Source organism: Sitophilus oryzae, unplaced genomic scaffold (genome assembly GCF_002938485.1).
Source record: "Sitophilus oryzae breed Bouriz unplaced genomic scaffold, Soryzae_2.0 scaffold_1931_pilon_pilon, whole genome shotgun sequence".
Lineage (NCBI taxonomy): Eukaryota > Metazoa > Arthropoda > Insecta > Coleoptera > Curculionidae > Sitophilus > Sitophilus oryzae.
In genome coordinates this window covers 822,996-844,088 of record NW_022146648.1, presented here as the reverse complement: position 1 = coordinate 844,088, position 21,093 = coordinate 822,996, and the positions used below count along the sequence as shown (strand labels likewise).

Here is a 21,093-nt window from a genome sequence, read left to right as displayed (position 1 = left end):
TTTTTTAACTAAAAACTCTAAAAAAATTTCCAAAAAATTTCGAATTTTCAAAATTTCGCAAAAAAAAACCTCATAGGCGTGTTTCTGGGGTTGAACTATACTACCAGTTAAAATATTTGCACTTATTTCTGGGACACCCTGTATACGAAAAGTGGTAAAAAACTAGAGTGAATATAACTTTATTAATACTTAGCTATGTTTTCTTAAACATGAAGGATACCAGAATAAATTCGTGTAGAAAAATTTACTTTATCCTATACAGGGTATTTTTTTTGGCGTCACCAAAATCGTAATATTTAAAATGTTGTATCTCATTTTTTTTAAATGCAACACCTTGTATATTATTTTTCCTTCAGATGTAGAATTATTAAAAGGTGAACATTTTTTGTATTTAAAGTGTTAGCTTAAATTTTGAGCCGTTTTGCAAATATTTTCTGTATTTTATTACATATGGGATTTTCAACCATAAAATATCAGACAAAGATCATATTAGGGTGGCTTTGATAAAAATTTACTGTTGAAAGAGCCGTAATATGTAATATAATACAGCCAATATCTGCGAAACCGTTAAAAATTTAGAAACACTTTAAATAAAAAAATGTTCACTTTTTAATTCTGCATCTGGCAGAAAAATAATATGTATACAGAATGTTGCATTTAAAAAAATTGAGATATACCATTTTAAATATTCCGATTTTGGTGACGCCATAAAAAATACCCTATATGGAATAATGTATATAGAATGATGTAAAATAATTAAAAAAAATAAAACTAACTTTACCATAACTTTTTTGTGACACCCTCTATATAACCAAAAATATATTAGGAGACGCTCCTTTATAAACCTTGAAACATATGAATAAAACTTTTTTCACATCTTCGACAACAACGACGATATTGGACTTCCTCGCACTAATGGGCAACCCTGTATATTTACGGTGTTTTAAAGCTAGGTGTGGCACTTTTCTTCCCTCAAATGTAAACTCAATATTTTGTCTATAATATTTTGAATATAGTTATATTACGACAACTTATAATAAAAAATAAATAAAATAAAAAAAAACAAAAAAAACAGTCCACTAAATTTATAAGAGATTATGCTATTACAAAATTCTTTCAATTAAAAAATATGAATAATTTGCGGAGACTTTAGATGTACAAAATATTTACTCTAAAATTGTTTCAAAAACCAATCTATATAAATTATATCTCGTAAGTTATTAAAACGGAAGGAAAATTTTATGGCAAATCCCCTGACCAAAAAATATTTTCATGCGCATATTTGAGGATACAACCTGTATATCTAAAAAACTATTTTTAAAATCTACCCACATGCTAAAAAAATAATAACATTTAATTAATTACATAATATCTCAGCTTCTAAAATAAACAAATATAATAAAATGTTTATTGATAATTACTATCAGCTTGCCGATTTACATCCGAAGGAAATCTAAAAAAAACTCAAAGAACAATTTATTGAATTATTACTACAATTAATAGCAGCACACAGAGTAAGGCACTCATTTTTTGTCAATCCGTCTCTGTGCTGGGACACAACGCTCGAACCTCGCAGCTCGACGGACGGAATTCAACTGAAACGCTTTGCAATCTGCCGATATTCGACAGATTGCAAAAACTGGCAGAAAATATTTGCGAGAGTGCAACTACTCTATTCCTTAAACTATGTTTCTACTATCATCCCCTAGTTAATAGCAATATATAATAATAGTTCTAGCACCCCTTTCTCGGTTAATTTTGATTTGAGCAAAAAAAGTATATAGACCATTTTTATGTAAAATTTGACGCTCTACAACTTTTATTTTGACTTTTTTTTCTAGTCCTTGTCGTTTCTCCGAAATTGCGAAAAAATACTTTATTTACGTATTTCACCCTTTCTCGGGGGTGAATTTAAAAAAATATTTTTTGCGAAAGCGTTTCGAAATTGGCAGTTTTTGATATTTATTTTCTGTTCAGGTAAATCATTGTGCGGAGCATCGAATATTTACTCCACAGAGTTGACGGCTTTAAGGTAGTGGATTACTTCTAATCTAAGGAGCTGGCTACATAAAAAACTTTATCACCGTTACATGGCTAATTTTTTGTGTGAAGTATCCTTTTGTGTAGCCATTATGAAATAGTCATGTCTGCCAGCGCGATCCCGGGGCTTAAAGCGGGGGCGGCCAATCGAAAGGGTGAAATTTTGACACTAAAAATATTATAAGGTACACAAGTTATAATTGCGAAAATAGCTTTTATTTATTATTAAGAAACGTAAAAAATCCTTGGCAGACATTTTTCTGGCCGTTAAAATGCCGACAGACAACGCGAGGGGGCATGAAATTTTAAAAATAATCTCGAAAATTATTAAAAAATGAAATTTTAAGAATGAAAAAAAATTATGGCATACATGCATGCCGATTGGTGGAATGTCAGATTTATTTATTGCAAAAACCGTATTCAAAAGGGCAGACAAAAAGATCGTTGCTGAATCAGCTGCAGACAGTTACCAAAAGCGCGATATTACTCTGGCGCTTTCAGGGAACGCTCGCCGCCTCATCCATTTAAGTATAGATAAATCATGTATACGATTATATTATAAATATATTTTTTTATTATTTCAAAACAGATATCATACATTTACTATTCTGTCTCACTATTTGTATCTGACTCATCGTACTGTAGATCCCCGCTCTCGCAAACGAGTCTTCCTCTAAGTCGATATCTGCACCATAAAATTTTTGTAGACTTACAGGTATTATGTTTCGATTGGTAACGCGGCCAGCGTTTCCTAAAAACGCTTATACAGGGTGAGTGTTAAATAAGTGAAAATACTTTTTGGAAAAAAAAGATGTAAAAAATCGTGCATTTTTTTTAAATTTTCCTGTATATTTTAGAAAACTTTTTAGAACTGCCTGTTCACCGCAAATTTACCAACGGTATAATTATTTCTTAACCTACCATATGCTTACAGCTCTATGACTACGACACTAAAATAATGGATGCAAGTACGTGTCTCACAAAATTATTTAAAAAAAATCAATTTCTTTTTAAATTTAAAAAAATCAATTTCTTTTTAAATCAAACTTGAATAACTCGGTTATTTTGTACTTATTTGGAAAACCGCAATAAGAAAATATGTTTCTTTTATCAAGATCTACCAGCTCAGAAAATATTTGCACTTATTCAAGATTCACCCTGTAGTGTAATATCGCGTTTTTTATAACTGTCTACCGTCGATTGAGCCACGATTTTTTTGTCTGTCCTTTTGTATACGGTTTTTTAAATAAATCAATATGACATTCCACCAATTGACATGCATGTAGGCGATGATTTTTTGTCAAATTCCATGCCTCTTTCGGGTTGTCTGCCGGCATCTTAACCACGAGAAAAATGTGTCAACAGTTTTACACGTTTCTTAATAATAAATAAAAGCTATTTTCGCAATTATAACACGTGTACCTTATAATATTTTTAGTGTCAAAATTTCACCCTTTCGATTGGCCGCCCCCGCTTTAAGCCCCGGGATCGCGCTGGCAGACATGACTCTTTCATAATGGCTACACAAAAGGATAGTTCACACAAAAAATTAGCCATGTAACGATGATAAGGTTTTCCATGTAGCCAGCCCTCTCGGTCTATTCAAGAAATAGGCTAGCAATACCTTTTCTGCGAAATTCTCAACATGTTTTTCTTTGACTCAGGTTTCAAAGTTGTTGTAGGTGGTCTCGTATAAGTTTTTCGACTTCTCGGGCACTAACGTGGATAGTGCAGTTTCAGCAGCTTGTTGAATATCCAAAGACTCGTCATTATCACTCATTTTTTCACAAAACTTTGTAGGAAATACGGCGATGTTTGAACCTGGCAGAACTTTGTCATTAAACAATGCATAAACAATGCCTTAGGAACCGATTACCAGAACATTTTAAAAAATGTTTAAAAATAAATAATAATAATAATGGCATGAAAATCTCAAATTATCCGCTTTCTCAAAAAATCTTGTATGAAATTCGTTGCGAAAAAAATGTTTTAAGCACTCGACGCATTGTGGCAATTTGGCGTCCCGTGCTTAAAACACATTCATTTCGCAACTTGTTACTTAAATAGCATAATACAAAGAATACAAGCTGATACAAGGTATGATATTGCGCAGGTCGCAGGTTGATCACTACGCCACAGGTGATAAACGGCACCATTGGTCGGCAAGCTCCGCGCGTCAATTTCAAATTGTCAAACATATGACACAATAAATGTGAAAATAATTTTTCAAATGTCAAGCTAGATGATTTGACATAACTTTTGGGGTTATGTCCTAATTCTTCCCTATTTTAGGCTTTTTTTTAGTGGCAATTCTTCTATTACAGTTCGTTTTTAGATCTGTCGAATAACTCAAATCAAAAATTTAAGTTTTTCCCAAACATTCGTATTTGAAGGCCTATTTTCTTGAACTAATACTTTAAAATGAATTTGCAAACATACCAATCTAAGCACTTCTCTTTTATAATCCCAAATGTTCCATTTATATGAAGGATCTATATATTTCTCGAGTTGCTCTTCGGTCTCTACAGCTTTATCTTCGCACATTCTTAGATTAGTTTTACTTTGAACTAGACTAAAATACATCATAATGAGATTAATGATGATAAGATAAAAAGATAATTCTTACTGGTCAATTGAGTACACCCTTTCCAATTCTTCTTTGAGCTGTAAAAAGTCGATCAACTCAGGTTTTTCTCTAGCTAAATCCAAGACATAGTTTATGTACCTGGAATAAAAGTTATTAGTTCAAAACAACAACTTCTTTGAGAATACTTACAATTGAGGATCTTTACAAAATTCCTCCGATGCTTCTATCGTAGAAAAGACAAAATTCTTTCCTTTGTATCTAGCAATGCCCATACTTGGATTTCCCGGTATCAAAGCTCCTTTTGTTTTAATTAGTTTCCAGCAACAAAATCCCAAATACTGGAAATAGAACAAAAGTGAATATTTGCATAAAACATCCATACAAGTAGAGATAAGTAATTTCGATTTTTCTCATATGGTACTCTAGTTCTATAATTGCCTCTAGTTTGAGACGTGTTTGATTAATTTTAAATGATTAACATCTATAGAGCAACACAAGATTTATCTGCCCTATACTATATTTTATTTGAATCATATGTTCTTTAAATCTGCACTCACCGGCACGATAAACGGGCACCTTAAAATTTTCATTGGTTTTAAAGTTTAATATACAATAGTGTTCTAGTGGACCGATTTTTACGATATTTTTAAGCAATTTGTAGCTAAATTATTTGACTTTTTAGTGCCTCTAAATTAAAAACGATAGTTGCCATCTGTCAATTATACGAGGGAAAACACAATGCTGTAAGGTATTTTGGTGAAAGTTTGAGATACCTGGTGGGGTAGGTTAATAAAGCAAGAAATTTAAAAATCATTTTATAGTCTAGTTGTATCTTTTCTTGAGTTTATTTTTTTAGTTTGTTTTTTGGTTCATCTCAATAGTTTTATTTTTTTTGGAGATATTCGCTTTTGAACAAGACACTAACATTTTTTCGTATTTTTTATATTAAACCCATGATATAAGGAGGGTTAGATAAAATATTACGCATCTAATGGGTGGAGCTTAACAGAAAATTACTATCCGGGTGACGTCATGCGCGCGGAGAACCGATTTGCCACCGCCAGGGATCTTTTGAGAGAAGATCTTGCGCATGTAGTTGGCGGAGCTTAACAGAAAATTACTACCCTAGTGACGTCATGCGCGCGGAGAACAGATTTGCGACCGCGAAGGATCTTATCTAACAATCTAACCTTCTTGTATCATGCATTAAACCCTTACCTCTTAATAGAAGATTATTTTCTTTTATCTATGACCCTTACCTTTGCTTTTGGTCCTAGTCAACAGACCTATAAAATAGTATTTATGATTTTGTAGCGTTTTTTTAGAACTACCACTGCGAAGAGCGGCTTTTCATCGGAGAGCAGTCGTGGGTAAGGTATTTCACTAGAGAGAAAACTAATCAATAACAATAAACAAAAAAATACAGATATTGGGCGCCAGGCATGTGAGAAAGAAAACACAGTTGTATATTACTTAAAACTAATGACTATATTTATTCATGATGTTCGTTGCTGATACATGACATTGTAGAGTTCTAGTGAATATGTAGTGGTTATATGTCAAAAAAAGTGGTGGTAAGAGTTGTACTAAATATCTATGAAAACAACTATGATAAAATACAAGACATGTAAAGTTTAAGAGAATATATGAAATGTAGCATTACTTTAATTAATTTGATATATTTTATATGATGTTAGTGCAATAATAATATCTATAAAAAAGTAATACTATTACAAGACATAATGCAATGAAACCTAAGATCTAAATTATATTTTAACTACTAAATCGACATGAATGTTCTTAACAATCTAACCACTCAACATAGTCTATACCATATTATTTAAGATGTACGTTATTGTTTAAGACTGTAAATGTTTTGAATGTTAAATGCAAAACTATAACTTAAATCTACACTTAGCTGTTCTTTATGCAATCCTGCTTTAAACAGTAACAGCGTGAGGTGGTCTCGCATCTCTGTACTCAGCCATCCAACACAACCAAAGGGGCCAGAATGAGGACACCATGAATTTATACAGCCATAACTAACTAGCTTATAGCTGGGAACGAAGCAGCATGGGACTCAAGCTACATCCACGCTGTGGCACTTATATGTAAGAAAAAATCATTCTTACTGGGGACACTCGTCCACAGGACATCCGTACATAAGATAATGTCCGTACATAAGACACTACCCGTACCTTGGACACAGTCCGTTACCTTGGACACAGTCCGTACCTTAGACCCTAAAAATATGAAACTCTTGTTTAAAACCAAACAAGGTCTAATAAACAAAATAAACCTACCTCGAAATACTTCCGAGGGCTCAATAAATAATAAACAACCTGTCCTTTCTTCCATGTGACATTCTGGAGGACAAAAGAAAAGGGACGCCAATGTGCCAGCAAAATACAAATACAAGTTGGGACATCCGTAACTCTACCCTAAAAATATTCAATAATAATATCGAATCTATAAAAGGTAATAACTCATCTTTACCTGTAGCCTCGAAATAGCAGCTGATTCAGATTATACAGCAAGATTTAAATAATCACCATTTCTAAAAGCTGGGATACAACAGAGCGTCAAAACAAAGTGAGGTTAAGCACGGAGAGAGTTGACAGAAGCGATGTTGACAGCGCCTCCTCAGGGTGCAGCCACACTATCCTAAAAACAGCGTATCGGCGTAACGGCGTAATGACCTTGAATAGATTTCCAGTAATTCTATTGGCTGAAATTTTTGACAGATGAATTTGACAGATAAAATTTCTGACAGATGAATGTTTCAGCCAATAGAATTACTGGAAATCTATTCAAGGTCATTACGCCGTTACGCCGATACGCTGTTTTTAGGATAGTGTGGCTGCACCCTCAGAGCGATAACAGGGTTGTGTCGAACGATAACAGGGTTGGCGACTAGGGAACGTAAAAATTACGCGTCAAATAAACTATCCGGCCTGAACGAGAGGGAATCCGGTGATGATAGGCCAGACATCATATATTATATATAAAAAAGACATGTAACGAACTAAAAACGTTACAATTTATATGTCACTGTCTTTGAAAAATCATATTATTATTGTCTGTTCGATAGTTACTCTAATAGATATGGTTTTAAGTGCAAAAGTTGATTTTTACCATGATCAATTAAAGCAGCAATAGCCGATACTTCAGGCCTTAAAACCCCTTTATTAGAATAAACGTAAATAAACAATAATAATAAGATTTTTCAATGACAGTGACATTACAAAAACAATAAACACTATTTTATAAGTATGCTGATGAGGACCTAAAATCAATGCTAAAATTGCTGTAAATCGTTACTGTCTTATTCAAAAGCGAATATCTCCAATAGTCCGGCAGCAGAACCCGGATTTTTCCCTGAAGTGCCAATTGTGGGATTAAGTTTTTTTTATGACGGATTATTATAGATCTATATGTCTATTTTCCATATCCGGCTGATGACAAGCTATCACCCTTGGGGAAATCCAGATATACTGGGTGAATAGATGGAAATAAATTATTGTCTGACAGTTTGACACTTGTCAAAGAAAGCTAGATCCAATCAAGAAAAATATACGTTTTCAAACTAAATCTTAAATAACTTAAAAACGATTTATTTTAGGTATAGGAACATGTATAGTTAAAAAGTAACGAATTGAAAAACTTTTTTTTCACTAGTGAAATAAAAAAAGTGGGTTTCCGTTTGATAAAAATGATCTATGATAATTTTTAATCGCTCAATTCCATTACAGCTACCGCCATTATTATATGACATTTGAACAATTTAATTTTTGAAATAGATAGCTACATAAATATCTTCTCTTTATGTCACAGTAGCTGTGGTATCACTAAATTTGACTTTTAGGCTATACAAACTTCTGTGACAGGTATTTTTTTTCGTCGAAAAATGTTAAATATTTTTTTTTTCAAAAACGGTTAATGTTAGGTATAGAGTGTTTACATCAATACTCATAGAATTTTACAGAGAATCTAAATATTTAATAGAAAATGGGGGCACTTATTTAAAATAAGAAAGTTTCTGTCAACTTTCGGTATTTCCGGAAGCGCCGCCATTTTGAAAATATTTTTAATCGATAGATCTCGTTGTAAAACAATGATATGCAAAAAAATCTCCGATCTAGATATTGTGTGGTTCTCTAGAAACTTCTAATGCACGCTCAGCCTGGGACACCCTGTATAATATGTGGATTTTTATTATTGTCAATCAATTTTTAAAACTCTACAGAGAAAAGTTATATTACAGTAAATGTTTTACCTCTAATTTTAATATGTCCATATTTCTAAAACTCTCTGCCGAATAAATAGTTACTTCGGGGTTGTTCGATGTAATTCTTTGATGAGCAGTTAATTTTAACCTCTCTGCATCTGTTAATGACACGCTTTCTTCAAAAAGACTCTCAGGCGAATCTTCATCATGAACCTGACTAGCGTACATTTCCAGGTTTGTCATTATATGACCGAAACGGGCTAGTAAAACGACTTGATCTTGTATTCTTGTCCATATGTCTGATAGTTCTTTAAAGAGCGGCTACTCAAAACAATAGATGTAAGGAAATAGCACTTAAAAATACATAGATACTGGTTGTTTCTCAAAAGTGGCACGCCCTTATAACTTTTTTATTTTTTCAGATAAAAAAAAACGAAATTTGGTACGTTAGTATATTATGACATAAACGGGATCGATTGACGCCTTTGAATAAGAAGACTAAGGAAGGAGCATATCAAAAATCTTAAGTACACCGCGATGGGCCTCAAATATGGCCGACTTAAATTCCGGTTTATCAGTGTCGTTCTAATTTTATTTAAAAAATGTAAAACTATGATGTCCCTACATCATAGTTTTTCTACCCTTAGACGTGGGGTAGACTCAATAATTTGTTGTTTTATTTTACGTTATGAATAAATGTTGGTAGTTATTAAAATTGTTATAAAAATATATAATTCTAATAAAAATAGATAAGTTATAATAAGTATTTATTAACACAAACATCCGATACGCTACTGAAGCAGGTAAGTCAAATTAACGTATCTAAATCATATCTAAATTCTTTGACATCTAATCAAAATTCGTTAATTTGAGTGAATTTCATAAATGATCGGTTTACTACACGTATGTATATTATATAGTCACTTACTAGCGAAAAGTTGTTCCATTATTTCACTCAATTTTTGCCGAGATCTACCGCACGCTACACAACCAACTATTTTAGAGTCTTTTCGATAAATCGCGATAGTGTCACTGTTAATTTAAGTTCTGCCACAATTTCCATCTAGATTTACTACCTTTATAGAACTATCAGTAGTAGAATAAATAATAAATAACATAAAATAAGCTCCGTAAAGACTGACAAATCCACAAAATTTCAAATCAAATTCAAATGTGTCAAATGAATCGTCAAACAGAACTGTCAAGGATCCCCACCCTAAAGTGCTTTTTCCGCCCACCATGCATGAATACATGGATAGCATTATGCTCCTTCCTTAGTCTTCTTATTCAAAGATTGACGCTAATTACTTACGGTAGAATGTAGAATGAGTGAGAGGGGGGTTAATCACTGCGACCTTAAAGCTCTATTGTGCCCCCTTCCTTGAATCATTACACTGTCTATAACCCATCAAACCTCTGTTGTAGAGGAGACAGGGTATTTCCCATCCTCCTCTGACAACAGATGTTCTTTCTCCGAGGGTACACACGCTTCCAAGGTTGGAGTTTGGCCCTCCGTGCCCTTCACAGTCGAGGAGCTTGCCTCCGGCTGAGGTACCCGTGAGGTGGAGGCTGGAGGATCTGTCTCCATTTTCCCCACCTCTCTAACTGGGTCTTTCCTTAGACCTGATACCGGTGTTGTCCCGTATCTATAATAGAGTATATGTCCCTCTTTCTCTATCGCCTCCTTGGATTTGAGGTCAATTTCTATTGTGAAGACCTGACCATGACCCTCCTCCCTCGAGTTGATGACTCGCCAACTCGATGTCCTTACATTGAAGTTCTGACCCTGGATAAGGCTCAGCAGGTAGGTGGTGTCTTTTTCCTTGCTCCTCGGCAAAAAGACCGTGATGGTCGCCCCTTTAGGGATGTTTTCTCCCTTCGCTGCAACCAGTTCCGGCCCCTGCCAATTTTTAAGCATAGGTGCGATTTTCATCAACCAATTCGCCGATTCTTGAGATACACAATCTATGAGGATCATGCCCACCCGAAAGTGTATCCCCGCAAAACGCAACTGGCCCAAATTTTGTAGATCGTTGTGTTGCGATCCGATCGCCACTACTTCGTCCAGTATAGCTTCTTCTAGAGACGTTTGCTGGTCGGTGGTCAGAGCAACCTCTTGGAAATCCTTTGGCAGCACCGCCATTTTCACTTGTCCAGCAATAGCAGCAAAGCTGGTGATACGTCCCTGCTTGCATTCCGGTGTTAGACGGCTTTCTATCCTGGTTTTTTTCTCTCCCTGTCGGAGAAGAGGTCGGTTGGTGGAGATTCTCGCTCCCTCTCTTGCCCTTTAAAGGAGATGAGTCAGGTTGTTTCTTGGTTTCATTACTCTCTCCTTTTCGGAGGAGTGTTTTCGCTTTTGCTTCCTCTGGAACAAGTCCTTCGTGGAGCAGTCGGAGGTATCTCTGTGCTTCTGCTTCGCTAAGACCTACTCTCAGAGAGTCGTCTAGCCCGCCTGGTTGACCCAGGCCGGGTAAACGAAACGGCAGCTTGTGTCGCTTATTGGGTCTAGAGCGGTGGTCTAGAGGTAGACTCCCGACCCTTAGAACCCTGGTTCCTTGGAACTTTCATTCATAAATGTTCCTAGTGTTACTAGGGGGTTTCCCCACAGCTTCACCGGTGGTGTTTTTATCATTGTTTGATTTTATAGTGTTCCCACGAGTAGCTAGGAATACTGACGGTAACTTCGTGTTTCACCGGAAATGACTACAATTTTTGATTTTTAACCTTCGGTATTTTTTAACCTTATTTGGTAAAATATACATTCAGAATAAAATGACAACTTTTGATATTTTCAATTAAAAAAATGCATTTTACATTTTAATCTACAGTATGTATGTCCCCGAATTGTCTTTAAAAGAGAAAAAACCTTTTTATTGTTGACATTTTGAGAAAAATACATTCTTCATAAAAAAATTGCTTGTTCTAAAATGGTTAATCCCGTTTATACTTCTCCAAATTTCCATATTGTTTCAAAGAAAATTAAGAAAAACATGAAAATATGGTTGAATTTTTAAGTCCTAAAAATCAAAACGCGTTTCTATGGTAATATAACTTCGTTTTCATTCTTTGATAGATTGTTAATCATAGAATTTTAATTAATGTAATATTTTTTGTTATTTCAGAATGTTAAAGAAGTACAAAATTTATTTAGTTCAATGCTACAGAAAGGGCGATGATAATTATCGGAAAATGTGATACTTTAACAATAGCAAAGAATATGATATTAATCAAAATTAATTATAACTATTATCTATTAAAGAATGAAATCAAATTGATATTACCATAGAAACGCGTTTTGATTTTTAGGACATAGGAAAAAATGCAACACTATTTTCATGTTTTTCTTAATTTTCTCTGGAACGGTATGGAACTTTCGATGAGCCACATTCGTTCCATTTGAAAAAATTGAGTTATGATTTTAAAAATACGATTGGGCACGTTTTAATCGCCCAGAAAAAGACACGAAGAACATTAGACGATCGAACCTATTTTTCCAAAGCTACTTGATTAAAAATTAATGATTTTAACACAGCCATGGCACTCTAGACTGAAATTTAAAATGTTATTTTTTTTCTAATTGAAAATGCCAAAAGTTGACATATGATATGTCTTTCTATTCAGAATGTAATTTTCTATCACATAAAGTAAGAAATACCGAGGGTGCCAAAAATCAGAAATTGTAGTAATTTCCAGTGAAACAGGAAGTGACAAAAAAATTTTTCAGATAAAAAAACATAGGGGTCATAGGGCTGAGCAACTTTTGAGAAACACGGTATATCAGATATCGGAATATCGGACTTACGAACACAACTACCACTGGTATGGCAAGTCTCATATACACCGTATCGTGAATCTTTTCTAATAATTTTTCCATACTTTTTACTATGGATTCCATTCTTGAAACTATCTGGTCTATTTCTTCAATTAATTTTCTGAAATGGAAGTATATTATATATTTATTAGTATAATATATGTATTAAGTATACAGGGTGTCCCAGAAATAAGTGCAAGTATTTTAACTAGTAGTATAGTTCAACCCTACAAACACGCCTATGAGTTTTTTTTTCGCGAAAATTTTTTTTGAAAATTCGATTTTTTTTGGAAATTTTTTTAGTTTTTAGGTAAAAAACATAATTTCTTGATAATATGGCAACATAGGTATTAGATTAAATTTACCAGAAAGAAAATCCAGAAAAGATCCAGTGGTTCTCAAAATTTTAGCAAAAAAAATTTTTTTTGGAAGTTTTCAAAGTAAAATAACTCCGTTATTTTGGACTTATTTCAAAAACGAGAAAAATAGACAAAATATGTTTCTTTTATCCAGATACACCCCTTAAAATACTTGCACTTATTTCTGGGACACCCTGTATATACAGAGTCGCTTTTATGTATGAAAACGGTCGATATTGGGTGAAATATACAAGGTACCGCAAAAATTTAAATACAAAAAATATAGGGTTTTTAAATATCTATTGACGAGTAATAAATTTAAGTATACAGTGTCGGTCATAAAGTTGTGGCACATCAAACTTTATTTTTTTTAAATGAAACCCCCAAATATTATATGCAATTATATTATAATTAATTTATTTTTGTTGCCTAAAATATTTTGATTAAAAGAAAATATGTAAAAGTGGGCAACGCTGTGCCGGTCAAGCTTAATCACGTGATTAAAAGTTTATTTGATATGAACAAAGATATTATAAACTATACAATTTACTCGTGGCCACTGTTCCAGGACCCTGTTTGTATGATCATTTATACTCACCTTATTATAAGTTCATACTGTCTCAAGAAGATCAACAAGTCTTTAAAATATATTATATTAAATGTGGACTGCCATTCTTTGGGTGGTACAAATTCTAACTGGATACCTTTAACGTTCGTTGATTTCATCTCGTAACATTGATCTACGAGGGTGGTCAGTATATTTACTTTTTCCATTACTTGTAACAAAGTGAATTCACTCTTTTGTTTTATAACCGATAGTGCCCGTTTTAGAAGACGGGGTACTGAAATTATAAAACCAATGTCAAATATTTTTTAGTATTAAAGCTTCATTCAGAACCTCCAAATTAGTGGAATAAATTAGTAGTTTCAATTAGCGTAGAAGTGTTCCTTTAATTTCAAAGTAAAGCTTCATTCAGAACCTCGCAATTAGTGAAATAAATTAGGGGTTTAAATTACACTTTATACTTTTTAGTTTACGATCATTAACAATGTTTAAAAAACACAATTAAAATTAATAGAATATCCTAGCAACAGCTTGCGATAGTCAGTTGTATCCATAGAGAAAGCCTAATATTTAGCTTATAATATAAAACAATTAACTTTTGATTTCTAACCACAATTTCTCTTGACGGATGATAATCAAAGACCAAAATGACATTCTTCGCAAGTATATGGGAAAGTCAAAAGTTTGTTAACTTTTTCTACTAATTGAAAATGACTACCACTAATTTTGACGTTCTGAATAGGCATGTTCGGTCTTCCGGTATATCGGTACCAGGACCGGCACTTTTGAAATATTCCGGTATCGGTATCGTCGGTATATCGGTTTAGGTACCGGTACCAGAAGACTGAATTTGGTACCGATACCGGAAGACCGATTTGGGGACCGATACCGGAAGACCGGTTTCAATCGATACCGAGAGACCGGTTTCAATAGGTACAGAAAAATAGATTCATGATAATATGAAAATCAAAAAACATGTACTATAAAAATCTATTATATATAATATTTCTATAATAAAACGATTTTGGTACCGGTTTTTGTGTAAAACTGATTGTGTTCTCCAACTCTAGGCACCGTATGATCGAAAAAAAAACTGCGTCAGCAGTGGCTATGAAACGAAGATCGCTGTCATTTTATATGTAAAATTATATGGGAAATGTAATCGATGTTCATTTCCAAGCCAACTGGACGCCGGTTTTTTTATCATTCGGTATAATACGGTCAGGAACATGCAATGTAATTGATTTTGATGTATGTTTAAGGCATTGCTAGTCTAGTTTGGTCTAGTAATCTAGTTTTCTTTTTTAGTACATCTAAAATTCAAGTAGGTATATCATCTTACTAATGGATCATTCATATGTATATTATATAAATTAAAATGTCCGTAAAACTCAGGCCGATATTCAATAGCGTCTACTCTAGTATTTAAAATATGTAAAATAGCATCTTGTTTCCGCTCCATTTATATCTCCAAGAACAGCAGCTTCCAGCAGTACTTTTTCCATTTTTCATAAGTAAAGAGAATGTTGACAAAAAATCAAGAATACGCCGAAAATGTGAACAAAAACAATGAGAATCTTAAGTTAGATCAACAACGTTATAATTATCCTTCAAAATACCGTATTTATTACGTAACCGTATTTACTTAACGTTACAGGCATGAGCACTTTCTATTTACATTCTTTTTACATTTTTTAATACGGTATTATGCTCACTGGCACAACAACCAAAACTGTTATTTCGGTCTTTCCGATATTGCGGTTCATCTGGTCCAACCGATCTTTCGGTACATCCGGTTTTCCGGTCCAACCGTAACCACCGTAATAACAAGGCCGGCCAGCTGTGACGTAAAAATCTCGTGACGTCACCAACTGGAGGCCTAACTCTATTTAGCAGCGTTGATAATTACCCGATAAAAGTTCAAATTGTGGATCTTTTTTCACTCAGCAGATATATTTCGAAGTTTTAAAATGTCTTTTTCCGAGTTTTTAAAAATATTATAGTATATAAAAATAGTTTTAATAGAATACGGAAAAAATCATACCAGTCAATAAATGTTTATCTCTCACTTTTTGTCAATCAAATTTAATAAAGGAATATTTTAGAGAAAAAACAATAAAAATATATATTTTTATAGTATATATTATGTACTTCATCGATATTTTACGCCCCCTACTCAGGGGCAACCACCACTGGTATTGCCGCAGTTGACAGTCATCGATTTATCGGTAGGTGTGTGGACGTGGTAATTATAATCAATAATAGAAGGGTGAAAAAAGTTCTATTCAGAAAAAGTAGCTGGAGGTTAGTACAGTATTTGTGTTCGACATTTATATGAAGGCGAAAAGAAACTTAGGATTCAGTCATTAATGTCCCTAAAATCTACATGTTTTGTGGTTCTATAAAAATCGATACTTTTTATGATTTTACGATGACAATACCTTGTCTAAAGAAATACCACGCGATACAAGTACCATATCGAATCAGATTGGTTTAACATCGACATTACTATTTCTGAACAAGATATCGAAAGTGTGAAGGAAGAAAGGCCTGTTATTGCTTATTTAGAAGGATATTGCTGTTATATTGTTTTAAAGAAATTAAATGCGATACATGTAAGAATAATTTAACATTTTCAGACAATACTGATATTGAACAAAATTCACTTACTAAAGGCAGTCTTGGGTTTCCAAAAGATGAAATAACTTATATAGTTTTATTTGAATATATAATTTTTAACAAAGTTTTGCAAAGCCATGAGGAGTTTCCCAAAATTCATAATAAAAAAATATTTTTATCAAAAATATTTTTGGATTACATTAGAAGTAATAACACCATTATTAAAATTTCCGCAATGTACTATTTATAATGCTAAGTTATTGTAAAAATTTTCATAAATTCTATTAGAAATACACGTCTGAAAAACTACTGTTGTAAAAACATGATAGACTTGGAAAAGGAAATAAAAAAACTTAGACAAACTTACAGCATAAATAAATACAATGACGATGGATAATGTGAGATGGGATATCAATATGATGTTTTTTAAATTTTATGTTTAATTATTATTTATTAAAAATTCGGTGCAATTAAAGTTTATATCCATTATATACGTATAAAGTGTATCAAATGCAATCAAAGTTTAGGCCTCCAGTTGATGACGTCATGAATAAGCTGTCCGGCCTTGTTATTGCGGTGGTTACGGTCCAACCGGTCTTCCGGTCCTGCCGGTATACTAGTTCAGTATCTGTCCCACCGATCACTGATCTAATAATGTTGGGATCGGTATATCGGTTGTAGAACCGGTACTTTGTGATACCGGATACCGATACTGAAATCTTAAGACCAAACATCCCTAGTTCTAAATGCTTACATTGATATGGGAGGAACAAACTTCTACGCTAATTGAAACCACTAATTGCGAGGTTCTGAATGAAGCTTTAGCATTCAGAACGTCAAAATTAGTAGTAGACATATTCAATTAGTAGAAAAAGTTATAAAACTGTTAACTTTTCCACTAATTATACTTCAACATTTGCGAGAAATGTCATTTTGACATTTGATTATCTTCGGTCAAGAGAAATTGTGGTTAGAAATCAAAAGTTGATTGTTTTATAAGCTAAATATTAGGCTTTCTCTATGGATACAACTGACTAACACAAGACGTTGCTAGGATATTCTATTAATTCTAATTCTGTTTTTTTAAACATTGTGAATGATCGTAAACTAAAAAGTATTAAATGTAATTGAAACCACTAATTTATTCCACTAATTGCGAGGTTCTGAATGAAACTGAAAATGTAACAATAAATAATTACGATTTTCTATTCCTTCTCCTCCCTTCTCGCAGTGTTTATTAAATAGTCTAATTCCAGACACGATTTTAACATAATTCTCCAAAGAAGCAACCTTGAACGAGTTTGAAGAAGCTACGAATTCTTTTAATTCGTTTTCATTTAAAATGCTTTTTAACGCCACCAGACCTTCTTCATATACCTAAAATATAAATTTAAAATTTCTATTTAATTTTATTTAAGCCAATAAAAAAATAATTCTTAATACTGTGTAAGTATACTGATTTTTTTGTATTTCACCCTATAAGTAAAAGCAAGGTGCCCGGTGGCGTAGAGGTACAGGCTCTCGTCTACCAATCTCAAGGTAGTGGGTTCGAATCCTACACCCGGCATTTCATCAGCCGACTATTTTTATTAAAATAAAAATAGTTTGGCTACCTAGGGCGACTCAGCCTTAAAAAATGAGTACTTGGGATTCACAATCCTGAGGTAATAATAGGCGGTTGAAGCGTAGTGCTAGCCTTAGGTGCTAGCCACATTACCTTCCTTGTATACCGAACGGCTCTAGCACGTCAAGCTGTATAACTTGCTACTCCCAAGACGTTAAACGCTATGTACGGGAGCTATTATTATTATTATTATTATTATTATATAAGTAAAAGCAAAGAGCAAATGAAGGATACATAAGAAACGAGATGAGAGTCATAAAAAGTACCGTATGATCGAATAAAAACGGCGTCAACGATGGCTATGAAATGAAGATCGCTGTCATTTTATATGTAAAATTATATGGGAAATGTCATCGATCGTCATTTCCAAGCCAACTGGACGCCGTTTTTTTTCGATCATACGGTAGTTTTTACAGAATAGGCTAAGTTGGTGTAAAAATAAGACACGTACTGAAAATGTATTATTTAGTCAGTTTCTTTGTTAAGAACATTTAACAGTAAGTGTTAAGAGACTATCCCCATAGTTTGTTTAATCTTTGTGTTATGAATCATGAAAAAATTAGAATTACAAATCGGTTTCTCAGTGCCGCGTTAAGGTAAATTGGTACTCTAGGCACTATTCTCTTGCCGCCCCCTCTCACTAATAAAAATTCAAGTAAATTTTTAATATCTAATAAAGGCAACAAATGGAATCCCTCCCGCCCCCAAAAAAAAGGAATACAAACATTTTCAAAAATGGAAGCAATTAAAAAACGTGCGAGAAGAAATAAAGTTTTTAACCTATCCTCGCTGTTAAAGTATCATTTAAATCTACCCTTGCGGTTAAAGTACTATTTCATCTACTATTTTTGATAGATATAAGGCAATTTTAACAGTTGCTATGGAAAAAAACTAAATAATAAAATAATATACAGGGTGATTCCTGTAAGTTGGTCATGCTTTCGGGGAATGATGGGGGACGTCGAAATACTAATTTTTATATAGCACACTATGGGTCCGAAATGCCTTTTAGGGTACGAACATGGTACGAACATAGTGGAGGCAGGTTTCTGCTTTCCGGCAGCCAGCGCCGTCTCTGGGTACCTATTCTTGATCATTCGCATCTTCAAATATCGCTCACATCTCGCACCTCCGAAAAAGCCATATAACATTATAACAATACACGTGATGCGTAACTTTGCGTATATGCATCACGTGTATTGTTATATGGCTTTTTCGGAGATGCGAACAGGGTTCGGAAGTAGTTAATTAAGAGGAAATTTACCTGATTAACTAACATAACCTAACCTAACCATATTCAAACGCCGCGCCCGCCGCGCCGGCGCCGCACATAGGGGTATTTGGTCTATAAACCTGGCCAAAAGTAATATTTTTTATTTTCATTTTTTATCTTAACTGAATACAAATCTATAAATAGGGAGTTTTCGTTGCTTTAAAAAAATTTATCGGTACGGTTAACGGATACGTAACCATAACCGCTATTTTGACAGATAAAAAGACAGTTTTCGGACTTTCGGTTCATCGGTTCGGAACCGACATACGATACGATACGATAACCGATAACTGACAGCTGACTGAGCGTAGTGTTTTGATTTGCTTTTTGTATTGTTGTTAGATTTGAAAGTGCTATATATGACTTTATTGGGTATCGCTATATAGGATGGACAATTTAATTTTATTGGACTCTAGTGATGAATCGGATTTGGAGGATGTTATGCTGTTGGAAGGGTTTGAAAACAACATCCAATATCGAGCAGAACTTTATGGGGAGTTCAACCTAGAAATATTATCTGACCAAGAGTGCAAAGCTAATTTCCGCTTTGAAAAAAAAGACATTCCTCGATTAGTTGAAGCACTAAGAATTCCCAACGAGTTTAACACAGATAGTCAACATAAAGTTTCCGGGCAAGATGGACTGTGTATCTTACTCAAAAGGCTAAGCTACCCCAACAGGCTTGTTGATTTAGAAACTTTCTTTGGACGATCAATGACCGCCTTATCAAAAATAGTTGATTTTATGATCAATCATGTATATGAGAACTTCGGGAATCTTCTCTCAAATTTGCAGAATGTGCCATGGTTAAATTTGGAAAGATTTAGGATGTATGCCAATGCAGTACAGCAGAAGGGTTCACCCTTTCCTAACTGTTGGGCCTTTATTGATGGCACTACTAGAGGAATATGCAGACCTTCACAGAACCAGGAAGCATATTATTCAGGCCATAAGAGACACCACTGTGTAAAATACCAAGCCTTAACATGTCCTGATGGCATCATAGTAAGCTTGAAAGGGGGTTATGAGGGGCGAAAACATGATGCTGGAATATTACGGGAATCCCAGTTATACAATCAATTAGAGGAATGTGCAAGGTTTCCAAATGGTGAAAACTTCATTGCTTATGGTGACAAAGCCTTTGGAATTAGAGAATTATTAATGTGTCCATATCCAAATCGACATGGGATTACTCCAGAACAACAAGAGTTCAATGAAAGAATGAGTCGGGTGAAAATAGTTGTAGAGTGGTGTTTTGGAAAAGTTATTAGTGAATTTGCTTTTTTAGATTTAAAAAAAAAAACAAAAACTGTTATTGCAGGAGGTTGCCAAAATGTATATGGTGGCAATTATCTTGACAAATTGTCACTCTTGTCTATATGGCAACCAGACTGCACAATCATTCAACTGTAATCCTGTGCAGTTGGAAAAATATTTGCAGTAAAAATAATACCCGTTTTTTAAAGCTATATACAGTGAATTTTTAGTTGGTAATTAATACTTTCATTGATATTAAGTGTAAGTGGACCTTTGCCATTGATATTAAGTTTATATCCTAATGCATATAGTAAAATCAGTGTAGTTTCCCTTTAACATAAATCTGTGATTAAAATTACAGATATTTGAATTTTTAAATGTATTTACGATGTAAATAAAACTGTATTATTTCAAATGGCTTTATTTTTATTAACTTGGACATGAACATCATAATGATTAACTATAAATACAAAAGATATCAACAAACTTACAGTCCTTAAGATTATACCTACCTATATCAAAACATGCTATGCCTAAAAATATGTAGGTAGGTATACAAAATTTACAAAACTTGAAACAAAAAAGGAACACTTATGTAGTTAGACAAATCTACCTGGATATTAACTATAAAAAATAAAACAGTACAACAAAAAAAACAACATAAAATCAGTTCTTATAAAATCATAGGAACTAAAATCACACTCAAACAAATAGGAACTTACTCTGGATA

General features: G+C 33.5%; 1 protein-coding gene across 1 annotated transcript in view; it reads right to left on the bottom strand.

Moving 5' to 3' along the window:
- LOC115883526 (cilia- and flagella-associated protein 206) overlaps positions 1 to 21,093 on the bottom strand; it is a 42,151-nt gene that overhangs the window by 8,350 nt on the left and 12,708 nt on the right. The window contains exons 4-10 of the mRNA XM_030901896.1: positions 17,409 to 17,586; positions 13,624 to 13,867; positions 12,658 to 12,787; positions 8,904 to 9,176; positions 4,817 to 4,965; positions 4,667 to 4,765; positions 4,480 to 4,612 (exon numbers count right to left, since the gene is read on the bottom strand). Of these exons, the coding sequence (XP_030757756.1) occupies positions 4,480 to 4,612; positions 4,667 to 4,765; positions 4,817 to 4,965; positions 8,904 to 9,176; positions 12,658 to 12,787; positions 13,624 to 13,867; positions 17,409 to 17,586 (1,206 nt within the window). The remainder of the gene's footprint in view (positions 1 to 4,479; positions 4,613 to 4,666; positions 4,766 to 4,816; positions 4,966 to 8,903; positions 9,177 to 12,657; positions 12,788 to 13,623; positions 13,868 to 17,408; positions 17,587 to 21,093) is intronic.